The sequence below is a fragment of the Tachysurus vachellii genome, chromosome 5 (genome assembly GCF_030014155.1).
Source record: "Tachysurus vachellii isolate PV-2020 chromosome 5, HZAU_Pvac_v1, whole genome shotgun sequence".
NCBI lineage: Eukaryota > Metazoa > Chordata > Actinopteri > Siluriformes > Bagridae > Tachysurus > Tachysurus vachellii.
The window spans coordinates 20,971,170-20,987,767 of NC_083464.1; the positions used below are offsets into that span (position 1 = coordinate 20,971,170).

General features: G+C 38.9%; 1 protein-coding gene across 4 annotated transcripts; it reads left to right on the top strand.

Moving 5' to 3' along the window:
- Positions 1-476: 476 nt before the first annotated feature.
- On the top strand, positions 477-16,230 carry rusc1 (RUN and SH3 domain containing 1). Of its 4 annotated transcripts, none has more exons than XM_060870387.1 (12): positions 477-625; positions 1,673-4,867; positions 7,317-8,309; positions 9,962-10,081; positions 10,192-10,268; positions 10,433-10,450; positions 10,656-10,830; positions 11,165-11,270; positions 11,393-11,439; positions 11,550-12,255; positions 13,195-13,359; positions 13,751-16,230. In XM_060870387.1, exons 2-12 carry the CDS (start codon positions 1,795-1,797, stop codon positions 13,914-13,916), a joined length of 5,646 nt encoding a protein of 1,881 aa, XP_060726370.1. In that variant the 5' UTR covers positions 477-625; positions 1,673-1,794; the 3' UTR covers positions 13,917-16,230. The 4 variants fall into 4 exon arrangements, with proteins under 4 accessions (XP_060726370.1, XP_060726373.1, XP_060726374.1 ...); XM_060870389.1 differs by having other exon boundaries at positions 493-630; XM_060870390.1 differs by lacking the exon at positions 10,433-10,450.
- The last annotated feature ends 368 nt before the right edge of the window (positions 16,231-16,598 follow it).

The following is a 16,598-nucleotide window of genomic DNA, read 5'->3' on the forward strand; positions in this document are numbered from 1 at the left end:
TCTCCTCCCTCTCCAGCGTCACCGGCTTTCTGATACTGCAATGAGTGCGTTAAGAGCAGGGTTGCCAGGTGTGCGACAAAAATAGTACACCTTTAAACATGATCAGAATATAGTCATTATTTCTTCAAAATTCTCCCAAATGTGCTTTTTAAATCCAACAAAATATGTCTAATAGTATCATACAACGTGTATAAAGTAAGCAATATTAAAACTCGTTTCTCCAAATGGATTATGTATGATTATGTTACTCACAAGGTCACACAAGGGTCCTGCAGAACACCCTGTTCTGCCCATTTCAGCATTTCCCTGCTGTAAACACACCTAATTCGTCTAAAGGGTTATTTAACAGAATTTAAAACACAGAAAACACATCTATGTACAAGGCGTAACTCAAGATGTAAACGGGGGTAAACAGCGGACCTGGCAACATTGCATCTAAAACAAGCAATAAGCGTGGGCCTACAGAGACACATGATGGAGATGCTGAGAGGTGTGGTTACAGGGATGGCGCTGGGGTGGTTTGGGATGACAGCTAACTAGCCAGGAAGGTCGAAAGAATCGAGGATATTGCTAGCATTTACAATCCGGAGTACTTTATCGAGGCACTGTCTCTAGCAGACTCAAGGTAAGGTAGGTTTTTTTTACATGAATTGTTTCAATTTATCCATCCATAATAGAGATCCAGAGATATTTTTTGTATTATGAATCAATTTATTTGTAATCTTGTTTTTTTTTTTTTTTTTCGTTTTTAACTAAATAAACACTAGCTAGATCTGTAGTATTTTTGTAATCGTCTGTGTTAACCTGCAAATATGGCAACCGATATGAACATCGCATCTGGCTGAGCATCTTCAAAGCGGAGGCTGTATCAGGACGCAGGAGCTAGTAGGAGCTCACCCTAAGCCCCCAATATTTTTCTATTTTGTTATATGATTTCTATATGTATCTTTAATTAAACATATTTTGTACCCTAATTTTTGATAAAAATTCGTTGTAGCCTTTTATGTATCATCTATGCGTTCGCCTCAGTGTCTGGGGCCTAATAGAGAGCTTTCCAGGATCCAAGGACACTGGGTGGATGCGAGCAGCGCGCAGCCTCACTGTTTGTGTGCATTAGTGTGAAAAGCAGAAGAAGATCGTGTTTATCATTGTGTTCTTATATCCCGTATCCACTTTGCTGTGATGATGCAGTATACTTGCGTGGATTTTGGCTATATTTTCTAAATAAAAAGAGGTCTACTCTTTAGGCCTACTTTTCTTTCTTGGTGGTTCACTAATGTTGCATGTCTTATGTTACTTAATCAATACTGATTTAAATTGAAAAAGCTAATTGAAGTATTCATTTTTTCCTGGATTAGACAATATGTTGTCAAATACATATTTACTTGTCAACTATGTTTCCTCTAAAATCAGCATGTGTGATTGAGAGTATAAGATAAAATGGTCATATTAAATTCTGGAAATTGTACATAACACTGAATTCTATTAATCAATATCAGTCAACTGAGCAAAATAAGTATACCCTAAATAATAATAATGTCAGTGTCAAAAATAATGTTTACATTAATTCATTATTCATTTCATTTACAGAATTCATACTAAATTTTACATCTCCTTGACACAAACAAGATCATACAATGGGTTATTTAACATGTCTTCCTTGATATTTCAGGAAGTACACTGAGGCAAGATGTGATCAATATGTGGATCAAACTTGACTGGGAGCTCAGAAAACTTTACCAAATATCTGTTTCTAATAATTAAAATTTTGTACATCATATTTGTACTAAATACATGCCGACAATGCACTCGTCACGGCCCTCCATTCCCCCACGAACACGTCGATTTGACAGTGGCAGACGTACAGAAACTAAACCACCCAACCATGTAGCCAGGAGGGAGGACAAAAATATAAGCAGCATTTCTTCAGCATCTCCTCGTCGTGCCACACGAGCACCACCAGAGCCTTCCAGGTTAAAGGGCATTGGTCTAAGTGCTCGATCCTCAGTGACTCAGAACAAAACAGTCCGACAGCAAAAGACCTCTAACCCCTCAGTATCAAGCAAATCTAAGGGTGGATCTAAAGTTGAACATGTGGCATCAAACCTAGTCCCTGCTAATGTGGATCCAAACTGTAATGAACCAAGTCTGCCTTGCCTGTGTTGTGATGGCCACTCAACTCAGGACAGCAACAGCTTATTTAATCATAATCATAATAATAATAACACTGTGACCATCAGGCAGCAGCTCAAGCTTGTCCCACCACCCCAGGAGAACAAGGAGTCTGAGAAACCAGAAATTGGAAAAGCCAAATGTAAGCCAGAGGAGGAGCAGCCTGTGGCAAGTCCTGTATCTAAACAGATGGAGGACAAAAAGGAAGAGGAAAATGGAAATGTGGATGAAGTAGAAGAAGCTGTGAACAAAGAAGATGGCATTGTAGTAAATGCAAGCGGAAAAATAGTAGATGAGAATGGAAATGGTAATAATCAAGATGTTAATGTTAAAAACAATGATGATGATGATAATGACGACGATGAAGAAGAAGATGACAACACACTTGTACCTTCTTGCTGTGATTGCCCAGCATCAATGTTGGATTTCTCTCTCACGTCTTCTACCTCATCTTCATCCACCTCCATTAGCAGCTGCTCAGATCTGGATTCTGATTGTCCTGATACATTTTCAGTATCTCTGCAAGAAGAAGAAGGAGCCACTGAGCATTATTCTTCTCCTCATCCCCCATTATCCCACTCTACTGTTTTTCCATACTGCTCTCTTCCACTGGACCTCAGTACTTCAGTAAGATCACCATCCCCATGCTCCCCTGATGAGGGATATCCTTCAGCTCCTCAATCCCCTTCTTCAGAATGTATGGAGGGCAAGACATCTAAGAAAGAAAATGGCATTAAAGTAGATCTCTTGAACTTTTTGGACTCTATTGATGAATTAGGCAAAGTGGATCACTTTTATCAAATTGTTCAGTTAGCACAATGGGAGCTAAAGGATGACTTGGATCTAAGATATAGGCTGGTGCATCAAGAAAGGCTTGAAAAAGTTAACAAACAGGTGAGATTTATGTATTTGGAAAAATTGCAGGAAGCTGGATTGGACTTTTCTGATGAAGATATTTCTGATATACTTGATGAAATGGGCAATATTGACATTTCTTGGAAGCTTTATAAAAGTGATAGATTGTCTGATTCCCAGGAATACAGTGATGCTGGGGTAGATATGACCGCCCCTTCTGACCTGGATGAGCCTCCAATTCCAGATTCCCTTGCATCATCACCTGTGAATCCACCTCCTCGTCCACCCAAACCTCCAGCAAGAAATGTTAGTGCACAGCCAGAAATGCACACATACATGAACATCAGTGGTAATACACCTTCTGTTTCCTCTACCTCCTCCCCAGCTAAAACCTTCAGTCTCTCAGTTACCCAAAATTCATCTATAAGTCCATCTTCAGTGTCAAAACCGCCTGTGTTGCCTCTACCACCATCACAGCCGGTTCCTTATTTCACCCTGTATAATGATGCACCCACTCCACCCATTCCACCTCCCAGAAAGCGTCATAAAGCCCGTCTAGAAGCTCAGAAGCTTGCTGAGCTTGAAAGACAGAAAACCCCTCAGTCTCTACCAGCTCCAACCTCCAGACCTCCACCTCTACCACCTCCACCAGCTTTGCCCTCTCCCCCTGCCATACCACCACCACCAATACTCCCACCTCCCCCATCATTTCATGCCCTGGACATAGAGATACGGAAGCTGCTGACACTGGCAGGGATCACCCAGGCTGAGTTACTAAGGCTTAGCCCTGAATTGGGGGTCTGTGTTGATGGGGTCTTGGAAGAGGAACAGATATCTGATCCTTTAAACAGCAAACAAGAGACAGGAGAGGATGTGAATAAGGAGAAAACATTTACACGTTGGGAGCCGAGAGAGTGCAGTAAGCTTGGGAAAGAAGAAATATTCATAGATGAACAAAAAGAAGAATGCAAGGACGGTTTCAGGACAACGTCCTGCACAGAGATGTCCAAGCAGCGCAAAGAGAACGAAGGTACTAGTAACTGTAGCTGTAATTTTGGTCTGAGCGATAATGCCAGCTTTGCAACGGACTCATATTACAGCACATCCATTAGCAACAAACAGATCACTAATTCTAACTTTGGCAGTTTTGATTATGCCACAGTGATTCCTGATTCTCCTCCTCCCCCTCCCCCTCCACGACCTTTACCCCCACGGCCAAAAATATTGCCTAAACCACCTCAACTTCCTTCTGTAAAGCCATGTGCACTACCTGCCAATTCATCTCGGCCGGATAGATTTGATTGGCTAATAGCCTTTACTCCAGACACAGAGACTCCACCTCTAGAAATGAGAAAAGCATCTACTAAAGGCACATCCCCAAAATCCAACTCTGTTCCAAAAGTCACTACATTTAAAGAACTGCGCAACAGAAGTAAACAAGCTTCCCCACCAACTCAAACCCAACCAGAATCTGAACCAAATGTCATAACACCTGATCCAGATTTCCTGTATAACCTTAAGTGGCGAAGAGAGAAGGCTGATGGGGATGGCACCCAGTGGGAGTACACTTCCCAAGCACAAGTCAACTTTCTCCAGCCACCACCCACACCTGCCTCATTGGCTCTATTTAGGGAAATACGCCACTTGAATGTTCAGGCAGACGCCACCCTGGAGCTTGGCCCCATGCAACAAATTAATGGCTCAGTCAATAAGTTCAATCAGTATAAGTTTATTGAAGACCGAAAGAGAGATCTTTCCAAGACAAAGGATGAAGATGTGGTGGAGACAGAGGTTAGAGGAATGGCAGATGGAGGACAAACCTGGGAATCAAGAACAAGACGTAAGTAATAGAAATTAAATTTCTTCTGTGTTTTTCTTTACAGTTTAACTTAATTGTTTATAATGACATCGCTGCAATGAATGTAAGTTTGTGATGGAACTTTAAAGCTTTGAATATTTTTTACATTAAGGTGCAGAGTATAAAATAAACCAAGGCTATTTCAAATTCCCAATAGAATATTACTGTGTGATTGAATTAAAATCTCAGACTTGCATGACACAAAAGTGCATATACTAAGTGCCATCAACCATCAAGCTAATTGCTACTGCCACACTCGCCTCAAATCATCAGTTACCTTATTTAGTGATCAGTGGCTTACAGGAACATGATCTTACAGCAGGAAAATTGAAGATGATGAGTAAGGATAAGAGTAAGCCACTGAGTCATGTCTAGATGGTCAGGATGATCAGTGATATACAGTATGCCTATGAAGGATAGCTGATCAAATCTCTGCAGAAATCTCTTTGCACTCTGTGCACTATTGCTTGCTGTGATGTCATTTCAGGTTATTAAATTATTTATTCGTTCTGCAGGTTGAAAGCTAATGCCATCTCTCTCTCTCTCTCTCTCTCTCTCTCTCTCTCTCTCTCTCTCTCTCTCTCTCTCTCTCTCTCTCTCTCAGTCTCTTATACTTATACTAATTAAGTGTATTTTACACTTAAATAGTTTCTTTAATGTTCTTTTAAACAAACAGATTTAACCCTAATTTATATTATGTATTTTTAATATATTGTTATTAATTATGTAGTGAAATAAAAAAAAAAAATTCAAGCCTTTAGAAGCAACTATGGTTGGAAATTTTCAAGAAGGCTGACGCACTTCAAACACATTATGAACAAAAAAGTGGACATTTTGGTTATTAAGTCTATTGTCCTTTCATTTGTCATAGTTATTAGGTGTATGAAGTGTTATTTTAAACAAAAAAAAGGTGTCCAATTGGCTGTTATAATGCATCATCTATAAATGTCAGTTATATTTAAAACATAAGACCACATGCAATCCATGAAGGAACTGCTATTTAGAAAACTGTGTTGAACTAGCTTTGTTTAATCGTGTAGAATTATAAAATCCAGGACTAGAGACTAACATGACTGATCTCTCCTCTAGATATATTTTCCTTAATGAGCATATGCTCATAAATACGGAAAAGTATGTAGTAGATTTGTGCATTTATGTAATGTTGACAACAAGGGTTATCATTACAAAGGCGAACTGCTGTAGGCAGATGTTTGGTTATGTACCTTTAAGTGTTAGGAAGGTTGGACTCAGACTTTGCCACCAATGACAAAGCAGAAAATGCAACAGTAACAAAACAGGAAATAAAGTGAAGTGAAGCTGCTAACGCTTAAGGTAACTGTGTTTTTCTGTGAATTGTTAGTAGTATAAATAACATTCAGGGTAGACTAAACAATTTCAGGCACTAATCCCCTATGTAATTCATGACAAGCAGCAAGTTTCAGACTCCCTGAATAGAAATATGGGACAGAAAAAAGGACAGAAATATGAACAGAAAATAAAAGATCATTTGAATAGTAGTTAGAAAGAGAAGACTCCAGAACAAACAACATAGATAGGCCACTTAGATATATTTTATTGTTTGATAACAATGAAACACATATTTAGGATCAGTTGTGATTCTCAGCACTCTACGTACTTTCTAAAGGTTGTGAAATCTGGTCCTAGATCTGGTCCTTAAAGTTATTTTCCCTTTCAGAGCTTAATGTCAAACCCACATGCTAGAAGGCTTGATCAGAGCAACTGCTAGTGTTAACTCTTACAGACAATGCGTTCGCTTATGAACCTTGTAAATGTGTTCCTTTAACACAGCAGTAGATGCAGCAAAGACTGTCACTGTCTATTATATGGTTTATATGGTTATTGTTTAGTGCATGAATCTCAGTGTCTTTCCAACTATGTGACTGAGGTTCACTAGAAACTGTATAATGTTCCTGAGAATCCAGTGTGTAACGTTATTATTCTGGGGGGATGCAGCTGTAATGTTTTAAACATCTTTTAAACTGCTTTTATGCACTGTTGTATTACCTTTCATGTCTAGCCACGTTTGTCTTTTCCTCATGGTCAGTGGTTTGTGATCTGAACAGCAGTGCGCCAATATTTGTATTATGTTATGAATATGAACTTCTCACAGTAGTGTGAGCATGCTGTAATTGTGTAAATCTTCTCCAGGCTGCTTTCATATTTGACATTAGCATTTATTGTTCTTTCAGAATGACACTATTAACATTCTCTCCATTCTCTCTCTTTCTCCCTGTTTCTTTTGCTATGTGCTTATTGACTCATTTCTTCATTTTATACTTCACCCTTGCTTATAAACATGTTTGCTTTCAATATTCCTAAACCATTCCTACATTGCTTTCCTTGTCCTGCTGATTTATAATGTTTCTGTTAATGCTTATTGCTGAACGCTTTCCAAAAAAAAAAAAAAAAGTGTCTTCACCTCCCCTGTCTTTAGCCTTGCCAAGTGCTTTGCCCTCACCCTATTATCTCCACTCCAGCTCACTATCCCAAGCACCCTTGTTTTACCGTTCAGACTTTTATAGGAATCAGTCAAAAGCTCTGTCTCTTCAGGAACATTCTAGAAAGTCTTTGTGTCATATGAATCCCACTTCTGACTCCATTACAGATTATACTGACTCTCTCTTCTTCACAGACTCCAAAAAGCATCAAGAAACTTTGTGTAATCATGAAAATCCTTCTAGTGGCATTGGTTATGATAATTCAGACAGCTTTATGGATTCTTTGTATCAATACTCTGATACCAAGAAAAACAAGAGCTGTTACTGTAGAATGGACTCTGTTAGCAACATCGGGTCATTGGATGAAAACCGTATAGATTCAAACAGTAATGTTGATTCACTGTACTGCGGTGACAAATACAGGATTAAAACCATGACTGACACACCATCTGCAAGCACGTACACAGATGGCAATACAACCCCATATAAAAATATTGAAATGATACAGTTTGTTAATGCAGAAAAGCTCAAAAAACAAAAAAGTGATTGCATCAAAGACACTAATGAAGTTGTGAACTCCACGTTCAGCTGTGAGGAGACCAGTGTTCCAGATTCAGTTTGCAACACATTTAGTGACCAGGCAATTTTGCAGAGCAAATCCCATAGCTCGCCCTTCCCTACCCTGTACCTCTACCACCCCAAAAATTGCCCACTACATAAAGGGGCTCCTCCACGCTTGTCCCCTGTAGGGGCACTTTCACCCCCTCATAGGGCTGGGCCTCTGTCTCCAGGGGCCGCCATGTCCCATCTCTGTTCGCCCCTATTCCCTCGCAGCCACACACTGCCTGCTCTTGCTGCCCCGCTCTATTACCCCTACCTGTACACCCCCCGAGCTCTGGCTCCTCTCAGGGAGCCACTGGCCCCCAAACTCCAATCTAAGCAGAATGTATCACCGCTTTCGCTGAGTAAGAGATCACTGCATCTTTCTCATTACTATCTTCTTTATTGCATTTTTATTTTATCTCTCCTCTCAGCACTTTGCTGTGTTTTTGTGTCATTGCATGTATATATGTCTCAGGCTGAAGCTGTTGTGCTGTCAGTGTCTTTGTGTGAGGTTCTAATTGCATGGATAAAGTGCATGATCATTCTTAATGTCTGCATCTGTATTTGTATTACTGCTTTATTTTAAAAAATAAATTCTGAGTGTTACTCTACACTGATCAGCAATAACATTAAGACCATTAATAACCATCTCCCTAATATTGTGTGGGACCTCTGAAGGTGTGTTGTAAGCTACAAGCTGGGGCATCCATGGATCAGACTTGTTTGGCCAGCACATACTACTCAGTTTGTTTGAGATCTGGGAAGTCTCAAGGTCAAGTCAACAAACTGGACGAATATGTCAAAATGTTCCTGAAACTATTCCTGAACAATTTTTGCAATGTGTATGCATTATCCTACCGAACGAAGCCACTATCATTAGGGAATACTGTTGCCTTGAAGGGGTGTACATTTTCTGCAACAAGGTTTTCAAGTAGAACATAGCTCAGAGCAATACTGCATCCTGATGCCATCTTTATTCCAGGTAAATGACACCAGGCCATCCAGATGATAAAATAAATTACCTGGTGATTCATCAGACGAGGACACCTTCTCCATTGTTCAGTGGTCCAGTTCTGATGCTTATGTGCCCATTGTAGGTGCTTTTGGTGGTGGACAGGTGTCAACAAATCTGACCAGTCTGTGGCTACACAGCCCCATAAGTAGCAAGCTAAGATGCACTGCATGTTCTGAAACACTTCTGTTAGCCTCCATTAATTGTTTCAGCAATTTATACTACAGTATTTATTCTGTCGGATCAGACTAGATGAGCTACCCTTCACATCCCATGTGTATCAGTGTGCCTTGGGTTCACCGGTCCTTCCTTGGTTGCTGGTTCACCAGTTGTTCTTCCTTGGAGTACTTTTGATAGGTACTAACTACTATATAACTGAAACACTCCACAACACCTGCTGTTTTAGAGATTTTTTGATCCAGTCTTCTAGCCATAACTATTTGGCCCTTGTCAAAGTCACCCAGATCCTTACACTTGCCCATTTGTCCTGCTTTCAACACATTAACTTTGAGAACTGTCTGTTTACCTGCTGCTAAATAATTCCCACCTCTTTACAGGTGCCACTGTAATAAGACAATCAATATTATTCACTTATAATTCCTAGGTTTTCTTGTTATTGTTGCTCAGTGTATGTTTTGATATATTATTTTTGTCTTTTTTAATTTGGAAATACCTAATTTATAAAGAATGAAGGTATCTTGTCAGTTTTTATAAGCATGCATGTGTACTGATGTGTACTAATTTCAAATGCATGCATTTAAGTCAGTGTGTGTTCAGGTAAAAATAAATTTCTCTAACATCTTAAATCCATGACAACACTTTTTGTGTTTTTTATAAAACTTAATTCTGTATAAATACTAACATTAAACTACTGTACTTTTGTGTATATCTCCTAAAACCACTGTATAATGTAATATTAGTATTAATTATAGTGCAGTAAATAGTAGATTTAATTGTTGTATTTTAGTAGATGAGTTATTATTTTGTTTCCACACATTTTAGCTGTGCGCAGCCTGTCCTTCGCTGGTTCTGCTGTAAAAGCAGGGACCTGGATGGGTGACAATGAGAAGTCCCCACTGATAGGCGGTGGTCTGCCCCCTCTGTGCCTGCAGGAAAAACGAGGTAGGTAGAACATGTCTTTATTCAGAACCAAACATTTACACAAGTTACTTAAATTACTATGAATATTTGTTAGGTGAAATCAAGAATATTGGGTGTTTTCTGTCTCTCAGCTCTCATCAGTGCAGTCAGTGTGGCAGTGGAGGCCATTCTGGCTCAGTTTAGCTCCTCCAGGACTCTTGTGCAAAAGGTTGGTTGCACCTTTTTACTGTAACACATATATTATGGGTAAAATTAGAGCATACATACTTTTTTTACTTAAATGATACTTTTGATACCTTCCTTATATTCTTTTGTTCTCTTTCTCTCCATATGCTTGCTCATGCTCAATATCAATTATTTTCTTTTGTCCAGATTCACTCAGTAGATAAGGTTATTTAAATGTTCATCTTAGCTTATGGATAACTTCACTAACTCCATTCACCGTGACTTTGTTTCTCATCCCTGCTTCTTTTTCCCGGTTTCTCTTCTCCCCATTTGCATCCAAACTGCCTCTTTCCCTATGTTTTTGTTTCTCTTCTTTGATCATCCACTACTGCCTCGCCTGCTTTTGTTTCCTTCTTCTCTCGCAAACCAGGCTCTCTCGGGAGACAGCAGCGTAAACCCTGCTCTGGGTCGGCTGGTGTTGCAGTGCCTTTGCCCAGCCCTGCACAGCGTTCTCTGTGACGGACTCAAGCCGCATCAGAGTGATCTCATCACAGGCAGGAGGCCAAATTCACCCTGGGGATTGGTTCAGGCCTCCACCAAACCAGGTATGAATTAGATTTTATTTCTTCACTGCTTTATTCCTCTTTAAGTCTCTTTGTGCTCGCATCTCTGTTTTCCTGGCATTCAGAATCCCTGCAGTGTTGAATCACCCATCTGTCACCCCCTTATTTTTCGTCCTGCATCGTCCAATATCCCCTCCCCTCTCTCCTTGCATATCTTCTCCTGCATCATATTTTGTGTTATTCTACACCTAGGCAGTGTTATGCAGGACTAATGAATTAAACTGAGTTCTTTTTTTTCACAATTGTGTGAGGCAGCTGTTCAAAGGTTTAACAAGTACTAGATTGAAATGTCTTGTTTTCTCCGGTGGACATCCAGGCCCAAACACCCAGGCTTTGTACAGCTTACAGGCTAAAGTAGCTGTACTTCCACAGCTCAAGCAAAGCCGTCACAGGTTTAATGCCTTCCTGCTTGGCCTTCTCAAGTAAGCACCAGTCTGCTTGCAGTTATTTTTAGCTATATTCTCTACTTTGCTATTTTTGTTGTCATGCATACAGGCTATATGTATCTTCTTTCATCATTTCTATTCTTGGCTCCCTCCTGCAGTATCAAGCGCCTTGATTACTGGCTTTCCCACTTACAGACCTGTCATGGTGAGTGTGATTAATAACTATCAACTATGTGTTAAGTCTTGCCTGTCTATTCTCTTACAAGTTTTGTGATTGTATTCCCAAAGCATCACATCTTTCTCATGCACTTTCAGATGTACTGGAAACATATTACTGGCCAACATCCTTCATGCGCCTTTCGGGCACTTTTTGCCAGTCTCTGTTTGAAGAGCTTCTCCTCATGCTACAGCCTCTTTCCCTCCTGACTTTCAACCTTGACCTGCTATTCCAGCATCACCACTTCGACCCATTGTCCCCTGCGCTCAGCCCCCCGAGCCATAGCGCACAGTCATCCAGTCCAGACCAGCCTCAGAGCAACGGTCAACATCTGAAGAATGTTTCCAAGCAAGGCTTTACAGATGAAAAAGCAGCCAGCCACAATTCAAGTCACACAAGCACATTCAAACCGGGCCCAACCTACTGCAGCCCAATATCAGGGATCGGCAAAGGAGAGACAAGTCCACAGCTGCAGTGGCTAAAGGAAAAGGAGATAATAGCACCTCCTAATATCTGGAGTGGGAATAGCTTCAGCCATCAAGCAGGTCAGGCTTTTCAGCAAGGCTGGGGGGCAGTGATACGTTGGGGTGAGCGTTTAGGGCAGAACTGGAGTGGTTGGACATCCAGTAGTGTGTCAGAGGAGGCCAAATCTCACACCATTGTGGATCTGAATACACACTCCAATTCTAATTTTCCAAAGAGCCCAAGTCAGGATCTCCTGACTGCTGAGGGAGGAACAGGTTCTTGGGGTTTAGGCAGACTGTTTGGAGCATCCAAAAGCCCCAACAACCCACCAACAAATCGGTGAGCTCCAGTTGTGTGTATCTTATTTATATCAAAATAGTGTGTCACTGCTTATTGAAAACATTTTAATAATAATTTTTCACTGATTCACTGTTCCACTTTTCTATATATAGTTAATGCTTGTTTTTGATCATTTTGTTTTGTTTATTTTCGTAGCTTTCATGGGTTCCTTTTATGTATGCTTTCTTGCTTTATATTACTATGCACTAATACACCAAGTCAAATTCCTTTCCCATGTAAAACTCACAGTATCTTACAATAAAGATGATTTTGATAATCTAGATAATAAACCGATTCCATATATTCCATATTTAAAAAAAAAAACGCAATGTGGTATCGAAAATCAATGTGTGGCGGTATTTCTCTAATAAATGATGAGGTTCTCTAACTTTTATTATTTTTTTTAATTTATTGCTGTGGAATATCTGTGAAACAACATCCTCATTGTTATCATTATAGCTGCTCTAACACAAGTGATAACAGTTTAGCAGATGTTCCACTACACATTAAATGGATAATGGATTCTATTTTGAATGTAAAAATATAAAACATGCAGCTTGGAAAAACAGTTTTTTTTTTGTTTTTTTTTTTTACTGTTACAAAAGTGCTAACACTGGAGACTCCTTTCTTAAATGTTAAGTAAATATCTTCCAGAAAACGAAAAATTAGAAGGATGTTTGCCTTTATACCTTATGCACATGAGAACTCATCCAAATCAAGAATTTAAAAGGGTGGTGCTATAAAATTATACAAGTAAAGTGAATTTCAGTAGTAATTATGTCTGTGGGAGTTTGTTTTGTTTATGAGCTTCTGAAAATATCCTTTTGTAGAAATAAAGCCTGTGTTTGTGTAGCAGGCTGCCCTTAAGTATACATAAATAAAGTAAAACTCTCCATTTTTTTCTCTCCCCTCATCCACCTTTGTGCTTCTACCTTCCAGGCGTCCTTCTCACTGGCTGAATCCTGGTGTAACAGTTCTGTCCCGCATTTCAAGCACAGGCCAAGCCTTTCTGCCAGATAAGATTGAGACTGGAAGAAAAGGAGAGAGGGAGAGCAGCAAAAACGATGAGAGTAAAGAAACTGGTGACCAGCCAAAGCCTCTGAGGTAAAGTGTAAAGATGATGATTTATCATTTCTAATAAGTATTTGCCATAAAAAGTAAGGAATCTTGTCCATAATGCAAGATTAACCAGTGAACCCTTTTTATTCCAGGAAAATTGTTCATGATAGCGCCAATATTCCTGGGATTTAAATATTATGCTTTCATTCAGATAGAACTCTTTCCGGATTAGTTTTTTTTTTTTTCCCTCAAAACACTCTGTAAAGAAGCTCAGGATTCAAGATAATAATAAATCTTCAGTCACCTGTACTTTCTATATTTTACACATTTCAAAAAGACTTGAATATCTTTGACAATTTGATGTTTAAGCAAGTTTTTCATGTAAACTGTAAAATTCATATTTCTTCTGATGGGACTGTTATGACTGCGTCTGCAGGGTGGTCAGAACTCTATGCGATCACTTGGGTATAGGAGCAGAGCTGAGCTTCAGAAAAGGGGAGGAGCTATTACTTCTTGGAGGTGTGGACCAAGACTGGATTCGCTGTCGCCAAGGTGACAAGGAGGGCCTTGTTCCCATTGGTTACGCATCGCTCATCATGTGACTCCTATTTGGAGGATCATGTGAGTTGAAGTGAAGTAAATATGTATACCATGGATAATAATGTTAAAAAGTAGAGCTGTATACATTGATATTTAGTTCATAACCTAAACACTTAAATATTTATTAAGGGCCGTGCAGAAATGCTCAGCTCTCTTGCCTGGTGTGTGATGTTTCGTGTTTTTTCTCTAGCATTCATCTAAATATATATGATATTGTATAAATTATACATTTGCATAAATATATACATATAGAAATATAGAAAATCAGATTAATCAAATTCTAATCATAACTTTGATCATGATAGATAGGCAGATAGACATGAAACATAAAAAAAAAAACGAATAGTCATCGTGTAGTTCATGTCCATAACGAATAAAATTCATCATCTTGAGTTAGGACTTATCCAATCCATAATATACAGCTTATTCCAAATATCAAGCTTGCTAATGGATTGTAAAAGAAAGCATCTATTTGTGTTGTCACGCAGAATTACAGCTGCTTTCGGCTTTGGAGTGTAAATCAATATAGAAGCTGCTTGCATGTTATCTGATTATTAGTTTTCAAATTGCTATTCATAGATTTCCGAACCATTCCAGCAATTAATTTGGACCTCGATGACCACGAAATAGTGGTTACTGTATGGATTTTCAGACACAGGTTAAGTCTAGTCAAAGATACATTTCTAGTCATTAATCCCAATAATTTATCTTTAGGCTAGGTTTGAATTTGTGCCTGGAGCCAGAATTATTTAATCAGATTTTTTTTAAATGCTGTGTTATCACTCGTTCACTATTTAAAAGCCTGACAATGTTAAACTACTACTACAATCGATGTTGTTGCTGTCACTAGTGGCAGAGTAGAGTACTTTAGTGTGGTGGTGCACTGATCGTTTTTTATTTGGTATTTATTTCCTACAGTGTGCTGACTAGTGTGTTTAGAAGATTTTATCACTGACTATGCATATACTGTACTGTACTATTTAAAAGTTTCATCACTGGAATAACCATATATGATTGATGGCATCACTCTTTTCTTTTTTTAATTGGTAATCCATGTGTGAATGCCTTGAATGGAGTTGCATGAACATATATCGAAGCTAATAACGTATTTATGAGTCTCAGAAGCAAGATGGCTTGATTGTGTGTTGACATCTATATATTTTATTCCCCAAAACCAGTCATATTTACTCATTCATTTCTTCTAATGTTCTAAAGATTGCTGCATTTGGATTTGAACTAAAACTGCTTACCTGTAAGATATAGGATTTAAAGGACGAAGGCAAGCATTTCAGATGAGCTGAGCACAGCAATCATGCTGGGGAGGGAAGCAGAGGCTACCCAATGAAAAGCACTTGCTTCCACACATTGAGCGCTGCTGATTGATGGCGTTCCCTTGCCATCTGTGCCTGCACTGACATGCCAGTTTGCATGGATCGCAGCTTCATCTCTTTAACCCACACCAACAAATGCTCACTATCACTGTGCCAGTTTACAGCAGCAAAGCCATCAGCTATACACATCACCCACCTCATAGAAATACACTGAGTATTTACCGCACCGTCAGACACCTGCGTGAATGTGTAACGTAAACGTGCTCCACTTTTGCCAAACCTCCATTATATACTCTTTTCAGCAGACCAGCTCTTGCATATTGTTTTGTCAAGCAAAGTATGCTTGCCTTATTTTAGAAAAAAGTCACTTTGCATATCTGCACTTGGATACGTTTAAAGAATTAAGGTTAAATATGTGGTATTATAGGTTAAGCTATACAGAATTACAGCTTAGATGTGAGTATCTTCGATGTTGTGTTGTTACAGATTCAAGGCTGAATTTTGTTTATTGTAATCTATAGTTTTGTTTTCCATTCTTACCTCAAAAGCCTAATTTCAGTCATAATTTCAGTGATGGATGGAACCTTTCAGGAATTTCAGATTATTATTATTTTTTTTTTTAACTTTTATTTATTTTCAGTAATACATTTAACATTGTGATATAAAGCCTTGGTTCTGTGTAAAAATAGATGTACTGAGTAATATTGTGATATTGTTTTTGTTCTTGATTATTTGGCTGCTGTATACTTTTTTGTCTATCTCTCTATCTATCTGCTATAGTGTGTAAGTGCGTATGTATGCGAGTGTATACATTAGTGTGGCAGTGGGTTGCGTAGCTGTGTGTGATTATAGCCCGCCGCTGGTAGCACACTTCAGATACATAGTAGCCTAAATACCCTGTTCGATTAACATCATTCATTAGTCAACCAATTGCTTGCATGTGGGTGTCTGAAAAATACCCGAATAAACTATTAAAATCAATAAATGTGCCTCAAGTTGTGATTTGTTTTGGAATTCTTTCAAGTGTTTTTATGGGTGCAGGTAAAACTTCAGAAGTTATGGGTTCACACTGACTCAAGATATTTATAAGTGTAATTGAAAAAAAAAAAATAACATTTAAGGCAAACCAGGTACAATTTATGCAGTAAATAAAAATAGCTAAGATAGGCAGATAAAGAATAAGCATATATCCCAAAAGGATTAGTGATCCAGGAAAGGGCACTGATGGAAGTACATGAGGATACCTACCTCCACACTGCAGTACAATTGAAGAGGCTCTTCAAAAATGTACATCTTAGCAACTGAAAACACATTTATTTGAATATAGTCACATTTATCTAATATTTCCTAGAA